Genomic DNA, 19,629 nt, shown 5'->3' with positions numbered 1-19,629 from the left:
TAGCTGAAAAACCCCGGTGGCTCCGGGCCTGCCTCCCGGGAGGAAAATTGGGACAGGGACAGAATATCTTATTGGCCGCCCCTAAGAAGGGGAAGCCATCCCAGGTCCTACAGGAGGAGGAGGAAGAGCTCCCTATTCCCAGGCCACCTCCATATGTCCCCCCTGGTCCGGGGCGAACCGCCCCGGCTGCCCAGGACCCCCAAGTAAGTCAGTCAGTGGCGTCTCCATCCCAGGCCCCAACAGCCGAACCCCTTCAGGTGGACTTACTCCTGGTTCTTGCTGCCGTCCAGGAGGCTGCTGCGGCCACCGCTGCTGCTGCAGCCACTGCCGCTGCAGTTGCTGCAGCTCCTCCAGCCCCGGTGGCCGATTCCACTGTAGACACAGCGGCTCTGAAGCAGCCGCCTGCACCTCCTCCGCCAGAAATCTTTTCTCCCCCTGCTCCCGTTGTCCTCCCTGCGGATCCGCCCTACTCCCCTTCAAACCCCTTTAGTCCCCCCATACCAGGCAGGGGACGACTTACGGGGAGAGTACCGGACCAAAGGGATGGACTCTCAGGCCGTTTCCATCCTGCCCCTGAGACAGGCAGGGCCCCCAGGCACTGGACCGGACGGACAGCCATGTATGATCTATGTCCCGTTCTCCACCAGTGATCTCTACAACTGGAAGAGTCAGAACCCATCCTTTTCACAGAATCCCCCGGGGCTGATCTCCCTACTGGAGTCTGTCTTTTTCACTCATCAACCGACTTGGGATGACTGCCAACAGATCCTACATACCCTTTTCACCTCTGAGGAGAGAGAGCGAGAGTGCGGACAGAGGGGAGGAAGCTGGTCCTCGATGCTGATGGGCAGCCTAGCGGGGACCCTGGGTGGGTGGAAGCGGTTTTCCCCAGTGCAAGGCCGGGATGGGATTTTAATGATCCCCGGGGAAGGGAGGCTTTAGACCGGTATCGCCAGACTCTGTTGAGGGGAATCCGGGTGGCGGCTCGGAAACCCGCTAACCTTTCCAAGGTGTCGGAGATTATTCAGGGACCGAACGAGAGCCCTGCCTCTTTTCTGGAGCGGCTGTGTGAGGCCTACCGGATATATACGCCCATAGATCCAGACGCTCCAGAAAACAGGCGGGCCATAAATATAGCGTTCGTGTCCCAGTCAGCCCCAGACATTAGGAAAAAGCTACAGAAGTTAGAAGGCTTTGAGGGGAAGTCACTGTCTGAGCTGGTTGAAGTAGCCCAGAAAGTTTTAATAACTGAGAAGACACAACCACTGACTTAAATCAAAGAATGGCCAAGGTCCTCCTAGCAATGAATGAGGGGAAAGGAACTGTGAACGAAAGAAGCCACCTGCTAACCTGACAAGCTCAGGGGAGGCCTGCATGGCAGTCTTGAAAACTCAGAGACCTAAAATAACCACAAAGGATGGTTTGAAAATTAAATATTTAACTACAAACAGGTTATAGTGGGCAGTCATGTCCTAGGCCGATATTTTCCCTGACAACGATCAACTTAGATCTTTCCTGAGCCCATTTGCCTTTTTGCCTCTAAGATAACATATCTGTGAGATGTCTGGGTAACTTGTAACTTCCTTCTTTTGCTGGAGCCCCTGGGGCACAACCAAATGTGGTGGGTGCCAGGACAGATACTTCAAATTCCTTCATTATCATGTTAATTGTTCCTGTACCCACCTAAGTATGTGTCCATCATTTTACCTTTTATCCAATCCCAGGGGTTTCCCACCCTTTGACTTTATCCCACCTCCTTAATCCGTCACCAATGAATTTCATGTAGCCCACCTATGTCCCTCCTTTGATGGCAATGTATAAATACAGATGTAACCCGCCATTCCTTGGAGCATTATCTCAATTCATTGAGGTTCTGCTTCCCGGCATATGTCGACAGTTTGGCTCAAATAAACTCACTAAAATTCTTTACAGGTTTCAATGGTTTTTTTCGTTAACGTTACTAAGAAGGAAGGGCGCCACGGCGGACAAGGCCCTCCTCGAAGCAGGCTAGGCAGAGACCAGTGTGCCCATTGCAAGGAAAGAGGGCACTGGAAAAACGAATGCCCGAAGAAAAGAGAAGGTCGAGCCGCTCCGATTTTGGTGGAGGAGGTGGATTAGGGAAGTCAGGGCTCTGAAGCCCCCCTGGAGCCCCGGGTAACCCTTACAGTAGGGGGGAAATCTGTAGACTCCTTAGTAGACACCGGAGCTACATTTTCAGTGCTTAAGTCGCCAGTTGGCCCCACGTCCAAAGAACGGGTACCAGTTCGGGGGGCAAATGGGAAGATCCGGTCCTACCCATGGACTCAGGGCAGGATCTCAAATTTGGGAACCGGACTGATTACACATTCCTTCCTGGTGATGCCAGAGTGCCCTTACCCCTTGCTGGGCCGAGACCTCCTAACAAAATTAAAGGCTACCATCACCTTTGAAGAAGGCCATCCCGAGGTAAGACTGGGGACGGCGGGTGTGTTCCTACTAACATTGCCACAGGAGGAAGAATACCGGCTGCATGAGGAGCCCAACCAGCCGCCCAGCTCCTGGCTCCCAGTTCTACAGGAGGAGATGGCTCGCCTAGCTACTCATAATTTGCTTCAGTCCCTGCAGGCACTCCAGAAAGGCCCACGTCAGCACGGGAAACCGTACAGGCAGCTTACGAAGAGACTGTGGGTGCCGGTGCTGTAGCAGGCGGAAAAGGAAACCTGTTCGCTCCGGGCGGCCTGGTTTGGGTGAAGAGGCACCAGCCAGGAGGACTTGAGCCTCGGTGGGGTGGCCCCTACACCGTCGTCCTGAGCACCCCCACTGCCGTAAAGGTAGCCGGGAAGAAATACTGGATTCATCGGTCTCAAGTAAAACTAGCTGGGGAGGAACCGGGACCCAGGCGGTGGAAAGTTAAGCCGACCCAGGATCCGCTGAAGGTGAAATTGGTGCCAGCAGAATGAAGGGACTAGTGTTACTCATCTGTGTGTTCAGTCTCGCAGTAAGTCAGCCCCGCCGGGTACCCCATTACACCTGGGAAGCGACCCGCACCACCGATGGGACTGTATTGGCTGGACAGAGGGAACAGGGCCCCCCACCCTAACTTTTGACCTGTGCCAACTCTTTGGGGAAACCTGGAACCGCCCCCATCTCCCAGTGTCCCGGCCTAAACGGTGGGTTTCGGCGGGGCACACCGACCACCAGGCTTCCACCTCTTACGGGTGTGGAACCAGGGGAGCAGAGCAACAACCAGGGGAGACTCAACTCTACATCTGCCCAGACGGCCTCGGATAGCCTTCCTCAAGTGTGGTGACCACGAGGCCTTCTACTGCGGACAATGGGATTGTGAGACCTATGCCCAAGGGTGGGCCCCCCGGATGCAGGACAGAGATGCTAGGTTTACCCGGACTCAGCCAGGAGACTGCCAGGTTGGGTGATGCAATCCCCTAACCATTCAACCCATCGATTACTGGTCCAGAGATTGGGCAGGGGGGAAATGTGGGGCCTGAGGTTATATGTTTCAGGGTACGACCCGGGAGTGTTGTTCACGGTCCAGCGGAAGGAGACTCCCAGGCCACCCAAGCCCATTGGACCCCTGGCACCCCTTGCACCCCTTGCACCCACGACGAAGACTCCGACGCCGGGCCCAGCGACATCGACAACAGGCAGACCACCGAAGGGAGACCCCCCCCTGCTCCTGTTCTCAGACCGGAGGCGGATAAAGTAACATCTCACTTTGACATTTTCTCCCCTTTGGACACCTCTTTTCGCCTACTGAATGCCAGCTCCCCAAACCTCACCGCTGACTGCTGGCTATGCTTGAATCCTGAGCCCCCGTACTATGTGGGAATTGGAGCCATGGCTGAAATTGGAGCGGACTCTGGATCAATCCGGAACATGTCCACGGACGACAGGGAGACTGATCAGTTATGCCCATGGGGACGCAGAAAACAGGGAATAACTCTCGGGGACATTTCAGGGGAAGGACTTTGTGTGCATTCTTGGAAATATGATCTCAAAACGTCCCCGTATGCAGGAAATTGTAACCAGACAATCCGCGTTCCCGAGAACCCAGGTGAGGGGACCCCTTGGTACCTAGTCGCTCCAAAAGGAGCTTGGTGGGCATGCACCACCGGTGTCACCCCGTGCCTGGGGTCCTTAGGCCTGCAGGTAGGCAAGGAACCTGGACTGTGCATACTCGCCCATATCCTGCCCCAGGTGTACTACTATTCGGGAGAAAGGGGACGTGAGCACCTACTAATAGAGCCCCGGAGAGTCAAGAGAGCCCCAGTACTAACCCCTCTGCTGGTGGGTTTGGGGATTGCGGGCTCCACTGCAGTAGGCACAGCAGCCCTAGTCCCGGGACAACAAACCTGTAAGGAATTCGGTCAGCAAATAGACCAGGATTTAAGCACCCTACAGAAATCTAGAGGCAAATTAGAAGAATCTGTCGGGTCCCCGGCAGAAGTAGTTTTACAGAACAGGAGAGGCTTAGACCTGTTGTTCCTAAAGCAAGGGGGACTTTGCCGAGCTCTAGGAGAAACCTGCTGTCTCTACACCAATCATTCCGGGGTCATAAGGGAGAGTCTAAGTCAGCTGAGAAAGAGGCTGGCTACAGAGAGGAAGCTCGAAAGACTGCAGGAAACTGGTCCGAGAACTTGTTCTCGTGGTCCCCTTGGCTCACCACCCTACTGACGGCCATAGCAGGCCCACTATTACTATTACTTATGGGCTTAACCTTGGGGCCATGCATCATAAAATGCTTGGTTAATTTTGTACAGGATAGGATACAGGCAGTGAAACTGATGGTCTTGCATACTCAGTATTCCAAACTAGTAGATACTAGAAATGAATCTAAGGTTTAGATTCATTCCCAAAAAGACCAGTAGGGAATGAAGTAAGACCTTAAGAATATTCATCTCAGGTAAAAACTGCTGTCTGAATTTTAACCCTGCTATCCTGGCTTCTGCACGCACTTGCTTGCTTAAACAATAGGGTGGTTACCTCAGCTTCCAGACTGAGACCTGGAGACTCACAGAGGTCATTTTCCTGTGCCTGTGGACCAGGACTACAGGAGATCGATTCCCACTGACTCAGTGGCTCCAGGAGTAGAAACTGTAGATAACCTTTAGAGATTACTGACTCCGCTTGGGTCTGCTTCTGTAAAACCTGCTTTCCCAAGATAGGGCCACATTCCAATAATGTCCAGCAGGGGCTGGGAACCCCCCGCAGGCTGTTCCCAGCATTTAGAATTTAGAATTTAGAACAAAGAAAAATTTTTGTGGTTTGGACCTTTAAAAAGTCTGGTGAGACCTGAAACGGCGCGGTCGTGAGAGTGGACTCCACCTGCGTGTGGCGCTCTTGTGGCCGTCCTGGCCAGCTCAATAAAACCTTGCCTGCTTTTTTAATCAGTCAGCAGCCTCTGGTGGTCTTATTTTTGACTCCAGGGTTCAACCCCACAACAACACCATCACAATAGTGTGTCTGTACGTGTGTGTGTGTGTGTGTGTGTGTGTCCAACCAGGACGTTCCTCCTGCCCCTACCGGCATCACCCCAACCACAGGTAGCCCCTGTCCTGCTTTCTGTCGCAGGAGAGGCGTTAGCATTTCTAGAATGTTATGTAGATGGAGTCATACAGCATGTACTCGCTTTTGTCTGCCTCCTGTCCCTCAGCGTCGTTATCTGTGATCCATGGATGCGTTGTCCACCCTTGGTTCACTCTGCGGAGTGTTTTATTGCGTAGATCCACCCCAGTCGGGCTATTCATTCACCTTGTCACTAATTTCTCTGTTGGCCATTGGGAAATTGATGGAGAGAAAGCTTGGACACGCAGCCTAAAGGCAGGTGGGTGTGTGACTACTACTAATTCACGTGAAGGGTCTCTTCTCGCAACCGAGGAAGCAGGGCCCCTCTGTGCTCCCGCAATTGCATTTCAGTGGATGGGGTGTGTTTCTCTTCAAGACAGAGTAACTTTAAAACATACACATCCAAATAATTTTAAAAATGGCTCTGCCGCTGACCCTGGATTAAGATAAAGCTCTCTTTATGGTTTTGCAGAGTCTCAACAGGCGTCCAGGCGGCTGGGTTAGCGCCGCAGCCGGGAGAGGGAGGCGGGCGGCCCTTTGATTCCTCGGCGCACGGAGCGCCAGGCTCCTGGGACCAGGGGCCAGGGGCCAGGGCCGGGCTGGAGGCCTCTGCTGACCCTCAGCCGCCTGGGCCAGCTTTCCAAACTGCCGCCAGGACCGCCTCCTGTGCTGCTTCACAGCCCCTCGGAGTGTGGCAGATGACACCCCAACGCACATGTTACTTACCTGTTGGGCGGTCCTGCTCGCTCTTCCCCAGGTCTGCTGACAGGCCTCCCAGAGCCAGGCTGTACTGGCGCAGCTCCCTGCTCCCTGCCCCCAGCTCCCTGCTCCCTGCCGTAAGGCAGTGGCCGTGATCAAACCCAGGTGTCGTGACTCACCTTCCAAAGGTGTGTGTTGGGGGGGCGGGGGGAGGATTTGTATACAGATAGAGGGATGGAGTCTGTGAAACCTGATGTGAGAAAATAAGTACAAGGGCTGTGTTTACTGATCACATGTGATCGCGTGTAAGGCCGAGAGATGTCTGTGAAGGGCTCTGGAAAGAAGCGAAGCCATCAAGCGCTCAAGCGGTGATTAGAGAGTGGGCAGCTGCTGCCTGTCGGGCAAGAAGGCGGAGGTTAATGAGTCTTGTGATTCGTTACGATTGATTTTCCACTTGATTACAAGCTGTAGGTGCAGGGACCATGTTTTATTCATGTTTGCATTTCTCTCAAGGAAAAATGCTAAAAATGAATGTTTGATCAGAGGATGGGCGTGGCTGGGTGACCCGGTGGGGAATGTTCTGGGAATGACCTCCTTTGAGGCCAAGGAGACACCCCTCTGTCCCTAACTCCACCTGGCCTTGGGGGATAGATCCTGGTTTTAGGATGAGACTGTTCCCTCCTCTCTTTGCCCTCGGAGATAAAATACACTCCTTTGCAGATTTGCCGAAAGCGAATGTAACTGTTGAAATCGCCAGTCACTTCAGCAAGAAGAGGTTGGCTAACATTCACCTAAGGGGCACTTGTCACCACAGAAACACCGTATGCATCCCAGCAGAGGTGGGCACCGGCCACTGCTGGGGTGGGGGGGGATGGCAGAGCCCTGAGCCCCCTCTCTGCACATGGTTCTGGCTCCAGCATTTTATCTTGGAAAATAGAAAAGAAAAAGAGTCCAATGGCAGGAACTCCACTGGTGAGCATTTGACAGGAGAGACCTAAACCCCAGGCCTGCACACAGTTTCATGGAGGGGAGGGATAGGATATGGATAATGTACTTCAAAATACTTTATTATCAACAATATTAGTGTGTGTTACTCTTAATTCACACCCTAGAAAACAAGAATATGAACCTTGAGGACAGCTAGGCAACGTTTTATCAAAAGCTCACACCACGAGTCAGCTAAAACGACTTCAACTGTTTTTATCTGGGATAAACACCAGATGTTCCTTCGCTGGAATCCGGAAGCGATGCGGCTTGATGACGATGTTGTAGAGACACTCCCCAACCTTGTACAAACAGGAGAGAAGTAGCTAGCCAGAGAGCCTTCCACTGTCAACCTCGATGGAATAACAGAAGTGCCGTTTGCCCTTTCAGCTGAAACAACTACAAAAGTGATGGGGAAAACAGGCGGAACCTGATGTGAGAAAATAAGTACAAGGGCTGTGTTTCCGATGGTCTTAGGCTCTACAGCAGCAGTTCTCAACCTGTGGGTCGCGACCCATGGAAAACACAGATATTTACATTACGATTCATAACAGTAGCAAAATTACAGTTATGAAGTAGCAACAAAAATAATTTTATGGTTGGGGTTCACCACAACATGAGGGACTGTATTAAAGGGCCGCGGCATTAGAAAGGTTGAGAACCACTGGTCTAGAGAGTCTCAGGTTGTAGTGCAGGGAGAGGGACCACAGACACTCAATGGTGTGTCTGCACTGAGGAGACAGTTAGGCCAGTGTCGCTAGGAGTTTGCAGGATGGATTATGAAAGAGGGGTGACCTGCCCCGACAGGAGGCAGCTGCACACAGAATGTTTCAGAAATTGCAGTGGACCCCTTGAGCCTTTCCTGGAGCGCTGCTCGGCCCCGCCTGGGAACAGCTCTGACCCGAGGAAAGAGAAGGCGCAGGAAAGCTTCGAGTGGGCAGTGCCAGGGATTGCAGAGGCCAGGGGCCGCTTGCTCTCCCATGGGGCCACCGGGAGAAACCTTGTGAAACAGGAATTTTGGGGGGTGAAAAAGACAGATTTAGGACATTTTAGAAATCAAGGGGACCATGGAGGAAGCACAGGGCTGCAGAGCAGCAGAAGGTATATTTCCATAGAATGGGGGAGCTGAAGAGCTGCAACAGGTACATTTCCATAGAATGAGGGAGCGGGGAACAGCAAAAGGTCTATATTTACAAAATACAGAGAAGGAAGCCCTTCATCCAGAAGGAGAAGAAGAAAGGCCAAAGGGAATAGGAAAACAATAAGGAAGGAGGTGGGGGGAGAGGGGGAGAACTTCACATGTCCCATGTGAGGTTGACCTTTGAGCTCAGGAGTTACTATAGTAACCAGTCTAAGGGAATAGTGACCAATCAGAGGGGCTATCAAGGCACCAGGATCTGCAGCCTTTATAAGCCACAGGGAAAAGGAACTCAATGGGACTCTTCCCTGCTCCCCACTTGGGAGTCTGTACTTGTTCTTCAATAAATCTCCACCTTTGCTATACCACCCTCTGTCCGTGGATTCATTCTTCCACTCCAGCGGACAAAGAATCAGTACCAGTCCAAAAAATCCGTATCACTTGGATTAACCTGCAGTAAACATTGTCCTGGTCTCGCCTTCGAAAGGACCAAACTGCTCACAAGTAACTTAAATATGGCCCCAAACCAAGTGCAAGGATGTTGAAAGAGAACAAAACGATCTAGCACTGCTTCAATATTCACCATGTGTGTCCTAGTGAAGCATCCATCTTATATAAAAACTGCTGTTTGAAATTTTAACCCTGCTATTTGGCTTCTGTAAATTCTTGCTTGCTAAGACTACTCCCACTTCAGAGAGGCCATTAAACCTTCCCCAGACAAGGTTATCTATCAGTGCTGGCGCCAGGCCAGGCCTCTGGTTGAGGTCTCAAGGCCCAGCACATACGGGCTCTTTAAGAACTTGCAAAAGGGGCTGGAAACACCCCATATTTGGGAGACAAAGAAGGGAAAAACATATAAATAGGGAAAATTCCTGCATGTTGGGGCCCAGAACTTGAGAGACATTTTCCTCTGGACCCGCGCGTAATAAATGTAACTCCATCTCTCTAAGTGTTGCTTTGTTCTTCTTCGGTTTTCTGTAACAATATAATCAAAACAGAAGCAGGCTTGCAAAGAAGCAGGGAAATGCAGTTCAGAGTGAGAAGAGTCAGTCCACAGAAACAGAGAGAATTAGTAGCTGAGGCTATTTTTTAAGTTATAATAATTTCATTTTATAGGTTTAAGAAGAGCATGTTGAAGAGATATAAAAAAGACCCAAGTCAAACTTCTAGGGTTTAAAAACACAATGTCTGAGAGGAAAACTACACTACACAGTATCAATAGTTTATTGGACACTGCAGAAGAAAATATCAGTGAGCTTGAAGATGTAGAAACTACACAAAATTAAGTTTACAGAAAGGGTTGTATAGTTCTTTTGTTTCTGCTTACAAATAAATGTGCATGGCAGAATTTTCTGTGAGATGGACATGCTTCTTTGAAACCTGCTAAAGAGGTGGTGGGGAGGGGACCAAGATCAGCCCGGGCCCACCTCCAACAGGGATGAAAGTGGACGGAGTGTAAGGGCTGATAGTCGAAAACATTTCTCACCGGCATAAATGTCTGGCCTGTGTGGGAACGCTAAGATAGTACCTCTGATCCCGAGTAAGTGGAGCAAGGAAAGGAAGGAATGCAAATGCCAACCCTATGCTGCATATGAAGCAACTGGGAGAATTTAGGACCGGGTGCTCTCCTTTCATCCCTGATTGTCATAAGCAAGCCTAGAAGTTCACAGGTAGTTAGGGTGACCAGTGCCATCCTCAAAACAAACAATGACAACAGGGAATCTGGGGAAAGGGTTTGTAGCTTTGGCCACAGGTAAGAATAACCTGGAGAACTTTGCAAAAATAACATCTGGATCCCACTCCAGACCTGTTCAATCAGCATTCCGAGGGGAAGACCCCACAGAAGGTCTCTGAGCCCCTCAAGAGATGCTGAGGCAGCTAAAGAAACAGCATCGATCCATTATTCTGCGGCGGGAGTGTTTCTCTGTTTTGTTTTTTCCCTCTGACAGGCAGGCACGCAGAATCTTAGAAGGGAGCAGTAGCCAGTCCCCACCCCGCACTCTCCCTCCTCTCGCATTCTTGTGGTCTTGTTACCTGAGCTCTTTAAGGGGAAGAGTGGCTGACAGTTTCTTTGTAAATGTGCTCCAGAGTAGGAGCTGGGAGAGAGCTACGTCTTTGTCTTAGGACAGTGATTCTCACACGTTAGTTCATCAGAATCACCCGGAGGGCTTGCTGCACCCTGGATTTCTGGGCCCCCTCCCCGGAGTTTCTGACTCAGCAGGTCCGGGTGTGGCCTGAGAACTTGCATGTCTAACAAGCGCCCAGGGGCTGCTGCTGCTGCTGGCCGGGGCCACATTGTGAGAACCACCGTTGGGTCGGCCCTGGGGTGAGCTGGCTGCCTTTTCTCTCGACAGTGAAAGAAGCAGAGTTTCAATCATTAGAGAAGGACGTGCTCAACCCAGAAGATGGAGCACCTTAGGAACCGGACAGGAAGGAAGGCTGGAGCGGTCCGAGGGCTTCAGAGCATCCCAGATCAAAGACGACTATCTGATGCCTTGTGGCATCAGGGACATAACCTTGAGATACTCACAGAGGATCCAGAGCTGAGCTCAGCGTGAAAAACAACACTGGCCGTGGAGGTGCCCTCTCTGCTAGGCCATTCAGACCTGGTGGAGCAGCGACAGCGGGGTGCCAGCATGGGGTGAGGACCGGGCCCTCCCTCTCTCCTTGGGGACTGCTTGAGCCTAGGTACAGCCCCAGTGAAGAGCAGCAAGTCTCCAAAGTCGACTGCTCTTGACTTCTCTCCAGCTTAGGGGAGCGTTGAGCCAGGTTTAATTTGATTTAGAAAAACAATAAAATGTGACCTTTTTTGCTCTCAGAAAGCTATCAACTAACCCAGACTTGTTTTAATATCTTCTGATGAATCAAGTTCCTGTTAACCACGTAATTGTCAAGTTGAGAGTGTGTGGAACACGGGGAGCAGGGCTGGGAGAGCATTTGAACTGAGTTTACAGTTCATGGCAGGGTATTCCAATGGGGGACTGCTCTCTGATTGCTGAAGGGTTAGGAAAGGGATGGAATTGATGACTCATTCATGGATTCAAGCTGCACACAACTTTCCAGGCGCTGTGTCAGGAACTGAGGATGCAAAGCGGATGAAACGTGGAACCTAGCTCTCAGGAGGCTTAGAGGAGGGTAGATGTTTATTATCGTCTGTCTGAGACAGTCATCGCGCTATAATGAATGTTCATACACCGTCCTGTGGGAACCAGAGAGGATGACTAATTCTCTCTAGGAAATATTAGGAATAACAAAATCTTCCAAAAAGGAAATGATGCGTGGGCTGAGCCTTGCAGGACAATCAGATCACCAGTCAGACAACAGGGAGAGAAGAGAAATGGCCGTTAGGCAAAGGGAACACGGTGGACAAAGAAGAGGGAAGGGAGCTTGCTTATAGGGAGAGGCCAGTGGGCTGATGGTAGTGCCTCTCGGCAGAAGGGATAGTGCAGCCGGTGAAGAGACGTTGATAATTGTGGTACAATAGACGGTGGGATCAATTTGGAAGACCCCATATTCATATTCAGCTGGTGTGAGTGTAACAGAAGTTTTAAAAAATGTTTATATATCTCCATCCTTATTGGCTAACCTCTACCCCAATCCTCCTGAGTAAGGCCACCCTGGCCTGCTTGAGACCCCCTCCCCTCATTTCTCTATCACTTAGCAACTAGAAGGTTAATCCCTGGCATAGCAGGGGCCCTCTACATATTTCTGCTTTTATGTTTAATATGTCCATTCTTCTTTCTTTGAAATTAATTTATTTGTTTTTCTTTAGTATCTTTAGTTGGAAGCTCAGATCATTGATGTTTAATGCTTCTATTTTAAATTTTATGTATGTATTTATTAAATCTTCATTGTTGAGAGTATTACAGATGTAGATGTCACCCCCCCCCCTTTTTTTCCCCAGTTGCCCCCCTCCACCTGGTTCCCACCCGCCCCAGGCCCTTAGCACCCTACTGTCTGTGTGCGTGGGCAATGCATATAAGTTCTTTGGTTAATGTCTTCCCATGCCTACACCCCTCCTCTGAGATTTGTCAGTTTGTTTCCTTTCTTTTAAAAAAAAAAAAAAACACACTTATGGCCATAAATTTCCCCTCTAAGTACTGTTTTAATTGCATCCCACAAAATTTGGTATGTGATATTTTTATTATGATTTACTTTAAAATACAATTTTATCATCTACAACATTCTATAAATGTCAGTTCTTCTTTAATCATGGGTTGCTCAAAAATGAGTTCTTAATTCTGAAACATTCGAGGACTTCTAGTTTATCATTCTTTCGTTGATTTCTGCTTTCATTCAGTGTGCTCAAAACACATGTTCTGTATGATTTCAAGCCTTTGACATTTGTTGAAACCTGGTTTTGGCCCAGCATGTGGCTTGTATTGGTGAATGTTCTATGTGTACTTGAAGACAGTGTATATTTTTGGTTGCTGAGAACAGAGCAGAGACCTTACCCTTAGGAGATGCCCCTTCTGAGGTTTTGCCTGAAAGCCTGGGCTATTTTCTTATTCCTCTCCACCTGACTAGGCTTGGCCTTCAATCCCCATTACCCATCCCTGTGTAGTTGTTAACATATCTACTCAGCTGAGTAGCCCTTCAAATCCTGTCTTCTGTTGGGTCCGGAATTTGACACCCCACTGTGAGTCTTTAGGATGATCCCAAATGACTCTTGCCTCCTAGTCATCATATTGTTGCAAAAGTCCCCTCTGTTTGAGTGTGGACTGGACCTGATGACTCATCTCTGAAGAATAGAATATGGCGGGAGTGACGCTTCTGATATCTATAATAATAAAAGCATAATGTGCTAATTAGACCGGACAGCCAAACGTCCTTCCAGACAAAGCCACGGGCTGCGAGGGCTGAAGGCAGGCAGCCATGGCGGCCGGCAGCGGCAGAAGCAGCGGGGTGATGGGGGCGGCGCCTTCCCCTGTTTGGCCCAGTTGCCTCCCACAGAGGGAGGCCAGACTGTGGCTTAGGCCCGCTCCCCACGGAAGTGGACCTAAGCCATCAGTAGGACATCTCCTGAGGGCTCCCGAACTGTGAGAGGGGCAGGCCAGGCTGAGGGACCCGCTCCCAGTGTACGAATTTTCGTGCACCGGGCCTCTAGTTAGGTTATAAAAAGACTATACCTTTCATGCTGCATTCTCTCTCGCTCATCACTCACCATGGTGGAAACTAGCTGCTATATTGTGAATTAGCCCTGCGGAGACTTCCACATGGGGAAAGATCAAGGCCAGCCCCCAATCATGTGTGTGAGCTTTAAGGCAGCTTCCTCACCCTCCCACTAAAGCCTTCATTCAGGTAAAACCACAGCCCCACCTGACAGCTTGACTGCAACCTCATGAGAGCCCCTGAGCCTTTGACAGGTGCTGCACCCGGATTCCCGCCCGACAGAAACTGAGGTAATAAGTACTTGTTGTTTTAAATCATAAAGTTTTACATAAATTGTTATTTATCAAGAGGTAACTTATTCAGAGAAAAATAGAGAAACAATGAGAAGCAGATGAATTTAGGAGTTTTTCGGTTTGGGTAGATTTGCTTTTGTTCTTGAGGAGATGCTAACAGGACCTACTAGACTGGGTTATATTGAACATGAGAAGTAAAGAATGACTCTTGAGTTTAGCTTGAACATCTAAGTGAACAGTCGTGCCATTTACTAAGATTGAGAAATCTGATGAAAAATCAGCAGCCAGGTAGAACTACCAAGTAGCAGTTAGGATAAAATTCAGGCGCTCCGAGGATTAAGGGCTGGGGATCAGATTTGGAATAATACTAGTGCCAGCCTCACTGGTGTGAGCACCAGGGGAGATGATGCAGATAAAGCGTTTTGCACAGTGCATCCAGCTGTCGCCTGTAATAGGTAGAATTGTGTCCTCCAAAAGGCATGTTCACGTGCTCGCTCAGTACCTGTGGACGTGACCTTGTTTGGAATGAGGGTCTTTCAGATATAAGTAAGATGAAGTCACACTGAATGAAAACAAACCCCAATTCAATGACTGGTGTCCTTATAAGGAGAGAACACACACACACACACACACACACACACACACACACACACACACAGGGAACTGTTATCTGAAGACAGAGGCAGAGACGGGAGTGACTCAGCTACACACCAAGGATTTGCCTTAGAAACATCAGAAGTTAAGGAGGGCATGGGCCGCTTTCTTCCTCAGAGCCTCCAGAAGAAAGCAACCCCACCAACACCTTGATTTCTGACTTCTAGCCTCTGGAATGTTGAAACAATAAGTTTCTGTTGTTTTAAATCATCCCGCTTGTGATCATGTGTTACAGCAACCCTGGGAAAGTAACCCAGTGTCCAAATAGATGTGTAATGTGAATGGTTATCATTGCTTCTATTATTATTCATATTGTATCGTTGTTGTTGTTGTTGTTATATCGCCAAACACCTAATGCTTGGCTTTGCACATAGTAGGACCTCAGGTCATCATTATGGAGGACTATCTGCATCCCAGCAGCGCTCTCTGAGGGTCACACTTGGGAAGGGCGTCTCCTGAGGATTCAGTCTGGTGGTTCTGGCTAGCAGGCACGGCCTGGCAGACCTCAGGAACACATGGCCCTCTTAGCCCAACAGGGAAGAAAATGTCACCTGCTGGGCTTAAAACTGATTTTAGTGAAATTCAGCAAACCCCCCTTCTCTTCCTTTGCTTCCCATCCCAGTGTGTGATAAACCATCATTGGACACTAATTCTTCTCTGGCACTTAAATTTTTTTTACATGAAGAGTTAGAAAAGGAATAAAAGTTCAGATGTTCCCAAACTTGGGAGCGGGAGGGGCCTTAGTCTCACCTGGAATAATGTGCTTAAAATGCAGAGTCTTGGGCCCCTTTCCAATTCCACTGAGAATCAGACTCTCTGGGGCTGGTTTGGGGCTGGGAGGAGGCTGCTAGCTCCCCAGCTGACTTTGATGTCACCTGCTCAGCACCTGTCCTCAGAATATTTGAAAACCACAAAAATGCATATCAGGAGGCTGGGTAAAGGGTTTAACCGTATGCCCTCTGCTTCCTTGTTTTGCAACAGCACCTTAAAATAGTAGAGAGGGGGAGGGATTTAATGGAGAAATAGCTGGTAAAAGATGAAGTGAAAAGTGATCTTGAAGGTGAGACTATCAAAAAGGAGATAAGGGGTGTCCTCAGAAGCAGACCGTTGATTAAAAGTAATAATCCGGGCAGAGTTGCACTTTCCACATCAGAATTGTTCAAAGGGGGTGATTTTTTGCTTTTGCTAAAGCCCTGGCGCCCCCTAGTGGTAGAGATAAGCAGTTCAGAGTCTACAAGGAGTGTTCTCCCCAAAGTGTTCTCTTGCTTTGGAATCAAAAATTGTTTCCATTTCCCTTCATAAGCTTTGGGCACTAAGTTCCTTTTCCACTAAGTTTTTTTTCCCTTTCTCCTCTGCTTCAAAGTCACAGCCTCTTTACCTGTCAGTAAAGTCGAGAACCTATCAGGACCGAGGACAGTTATGTTTAAGATAACTTTCGTCTCAATTTAGTTCCAGACAGTAAGGAAAACATTTCAAGTTTTCGTAAGTCCACCCCAAAAAGTGTCAGCTGTCATTGAAATAAACCCCAGTTTGGGAAGTAATTAAAGTGATTTACACTAGTTCCCTTTGCCCAGAGGAACATAGAAGATCCCTTAGAATTTGCTTCCTTTGGCCTGGAAAACACGTGGTAAAGAGTTCTTATCATAATAGCAGTGCAAAGAGGGAGCTGGTGACCCAGAGCAGCTCTGTGTGATCCTCTGTTTCAGCTACATCAAGGCAAAGGGAGTGCGGGTGTATGTGAGGAAAGCGTTTGTTGAAGAGCTTTGGGCTGAGAGCTGGACGGGGAGTATCCGATGTCTGTGAATCCGGCTCACCGATGGATTTTATGCTCTCCTTAGCTTCCGTTCTCAGAGTACACCGAAGCAGGGGGTAACACTTGAACCCAGACTTTTACTAAGGGAAGATCCTTTGGAAACCCTGACAACCACAGACAGCGATTCAAGTGGTCGGCTCATTGAAGGAAGCGAAGTGAAGCTTGCGTCTGTTGCGTTTTCAGCGAGAGCCCACCCTCTGGTTTGGGGTCTGGGCATGAAAAGAAGCCACGGCCGTTCTTTAAAAAAGAAAAATTGGGCAGGAGATCCGATCGTGCACGTTCAGAACCACACTTCATCAAATGTCAAAGATAAAGTGGGAGCGAGGAAGGAAACAATTCCAATAGACACATTTGGCAATAAAAAGAAAGAAAGGGGGGTCGTAAAGCAAAGCAGACGGTCTCCGACAACAGAGAGTAAAAGGTTAAGATCATTTGCTCCTGAAACTTAGTAACAAGAAAGGGGGAGCGGGCGGGTGGGCTCTGCCTGCTGCCCCCCTCCCTGCCCTCCCCTGGGCGGGCGCGGCCAAGTTCAGCACCTCGGAAAGCGCCCCCGCACGCCCTGGGGTTCACGCATGCTCCGTGGGAGCCCGCAGCCTGGCTTTGCCGGAGCCAGTACCACTCCGGCGCGCGGTGGGCAACTCGCAGCGAGTGGAGGACAGCGGAGACGCGGGGCAGCGAAGGCGACATCGACAGACCTCCGGAGACTCAGAGCGAGGGAGACGGGCCTCTCCTGTCTCCTTTCCCCCCAAAGGACAGAACCCCCCTCCAAGGAGCAGAAGAAACCCACAAAGGTATTTGAAAGACAAGGAGCGGGCCCCCGATAGCGGCATGGGTGGTGCGCTAGTGCCCAAGTGACAGCGGGGACGCCGGAGACGCCCCGGAACCGTCGGGCGCCAGCCGCTCGCCTTAGGAGCCGCGGTCCTCCGCTGCCCTCCTCCCTCCGGAGCAGACGCGGGGCGCACCTCCCGCGCCCAGACCCGCGCGCACCGGCTGCGAGGCGCGGGCTTTCGCTGCTGCTCCGAACGCGCCCTGCCCGCCCTGCGCCCTCGCCCCGGGTCGGAACCCCGGGCGAGCCGGGCGCCCTGTGGGTCTTGTCCCCGGAACATGACCTAGAGGCACCGGCACACGCAGGTGGCCGCTGCTGCCACGAGAGCCAGCATGACCGCGGCGGCCGGCGGGGAAGAGCTGGCGGGACTCTCCCAGCTGGTCCCCGACCTCCTGCGGGAGGCCAACGCGAGCGCCAACGCGTCGCTGCCGCTCGGGGACCTGTGGTGGGAGCTGGGGCTGGAGTCCCCGGAAGGCGCGGCGCCCGGGCACCCCCCAGGCGGCGGCGGGGGGTCAGGGCGCGCGGACGCCGAGGCGCGGGTGCGCCTGCTCCTCAGCGCGGTGTACTGGGTGGTGTGCGCGCTGGGGCTGGCGGGCAACCTGCTGGTGCTCTACCTGGTGCCGAGCCAGCACGGCTGGCGCGCGTCCTCCATCCACCTCTTCGTGACCAACCTGGCGCTGACGGACCTCCAGTTCGTGCTCACCCTGCCCTTCTGGGCGGTGGAGAACGCGCTGGACTTCAGGTGGCCCTTCGGCAAGGCCATGTGCAAGATCGTGTCCCTCGTGACGTCGGTGAACATGTACGCCAGCGTCTTCTTCCTCACCTCCATGAGCGTGGCGCGCTACCGCTCCGTGGCCTCGGCCCTCAGGAGCCACGGGAGCCGAGGCCACGGCCGCGGCGGCGGCTGCTCCTGGGCCCGGGCGCTGTGCGCGCTGATCTGGGCGGCGGCCGTGCTGGCCTCGCTGCCCCACGCCCTCTTCGCCACCACCGTCCGGGTGCTGGGCGAGGAGCTGTGCCTGGTGCGCTTCCCGGCCCGGGTGCCGGGCGGCGACCGGCAGTTCTGGCTGGGCCTCTACCACCTGCAGAAGGTGCTGCTGGGCTTCGTGCTGCCGCTGGGCGTCACCAGCCTCTGCTACCTGCTGCTGGTGCGCTCCATCGCCGACCGCCGCGTGGCGGGGGCCCCGGGACGGAGCCCGGCGGCCGGGGGAGGCCTGGCCGCCGCCAGCGCCCGCAGACGGGCCAGGGTCACCAAATCCGTGAGCATCCTGGTCCTCGCCTTCTTCCTGTGCTGGCTGCCCAACCAGGCGCTCACCGCCTGGGGCGCCCTCATCAAGCTGGGCGCGGCGCCCTTCGGCCGGGCGTTCTTCCTGTGCCAGGCGTACGCCTTCCCCGCCAGCGTGTGCCTGGCGCACGCCAACAGCTGCCTCAACCCCGTGCTCTACTGCCTGGCGCGCCGCGACTGCCGCCAGGCGCTCAAGGCCCTGCTGGGGCGCCTCGCGGGCCCCTCGCTCACCAGCACGCGCCCCCTCACCGCCTCCACCAGGCCGGAGCCCGAGGACCCGGCGCTGCACCCCCCGGCGCCCCTCCGGCCGCTCGCCGAGCCCGACCCGCGCTGCTACCCGCCGGGCGTGGTGGTCTACAGCGGCGGGCGCCAGGACCCGCTGCCCAGCAGCTCTGCCTGCTGACCGGGCGCAGGGGAGAGGAGAGAGGGCGGGGGACGGGGGTCCAGGTCAGCCTCAGCCTCTGGGGGGGCCAGGCCGCCGACCTCCGCCCCTTCCACAGGCGCCTCTCCTCGCCTCACGCGGCCAGCGCTGGGCAGTGTGGGGGCTCCCCGCGGCGGAGGAGGCATCAGGACTGTGGACAGCTTGGGGCGCGAGGAAATGGGGCTCAACCAAATGGAGCAGACAATCCAGCGCATTTATTCCAGCGACTTTTCGGGAGCCCTTGAAAGGGTCCTCTCGGCGCATCCAGCCGGGGCGCCCACCCCAACACCTCTCCTCTGGCCTCGGCCAGGAGGCTGCCGCGGGGGCGAAGGTCTGATCTGCGTGGCTTTGCGGGCAGCCTAGAGTTTGGGGACAAGAAACTTTTCCCGTTGGGAGAAAGGAGTGACAATCGCCGCCCCAGGAGGAAAGGACGTGAGAGGCACCCCCGGGGGCTGTGGTACCCTTAATCAACCCATCCCGACCTCTGCCCTCTGATGGCTTGGGGCAAAACAACTGTGTCCATGGAGCAGAGCCACTGGCTGGGGCGTGGGTCACGGAGGGAGGGCGGGGAGGCAGTGTGACTACGGGGCTGGATAGAGACCTCCTCAGCTACTGCCTCTAAGGAAAAGGGGGCTCACTGCTCACTTAGTAACAGCAGGAGGTGAGTCCGCAGTCGGGGAGCTGTGCCCAGGAGCAACTTGAAGAGGTCTGAGTAGAAATGCTGCTGGGCGTGGGGACTTTGAATATTTAAGTGTGTGTGTGTGTGTGTGTGTGTGTGTGTGTGTGTGTGTGTGTGTGAGAGAGAGAGAGAGAAAGAGAGAGAGAGAGAGAGAGAGAGAGAGAGA

The 19,629-nt window shown here is 52.5% G+C and overlaps 1 protein-coding gene across 1 annotated transcript; it reads left to right on the top strand.

Annotated features, from left to right (window-relative positions):
- The first annotated feature begins 17,375 nt into the window (after positions 1 to 17,375).
- RXFP3 (relaxin family peptide receptor 3) lies at positions 17,376 to 18,766 on the top strand. Its single transcript, XM_008154839.3, has one exon. It carries the CDS (start codon positions 17,414 to 17,416, stop codon positions 18,764 to 18,766), a length of 1,353 nt encoding a protein of 450 aa, XP_008153061.3. The 5' UTR covers positions 17,376 to 17,413.
- The last annotated feature ends 863 nt before the right edge of the window (positions 18,767 to 19,629 follow it).

Source organism: Eptesicus fuscus, chromosome 4 (genome assembly GCF_027574615.1).
Source record: "Eptesicus fuscus isolate TK198812 chromosome 4, DD_ASM_mEF_20220401, whole genome shotgun sequence".
In the NCBI taxonomy this organism is placed as follows: Eukaryota; Metazoa; Chordata; class Mammalia; order Chiroptera; family Vespertilionidae; genus Eptesicus; species Eptesicus fuscus.
This window is presented reverse-complemented; position numbering and strand designations above follow the sequence as displayed.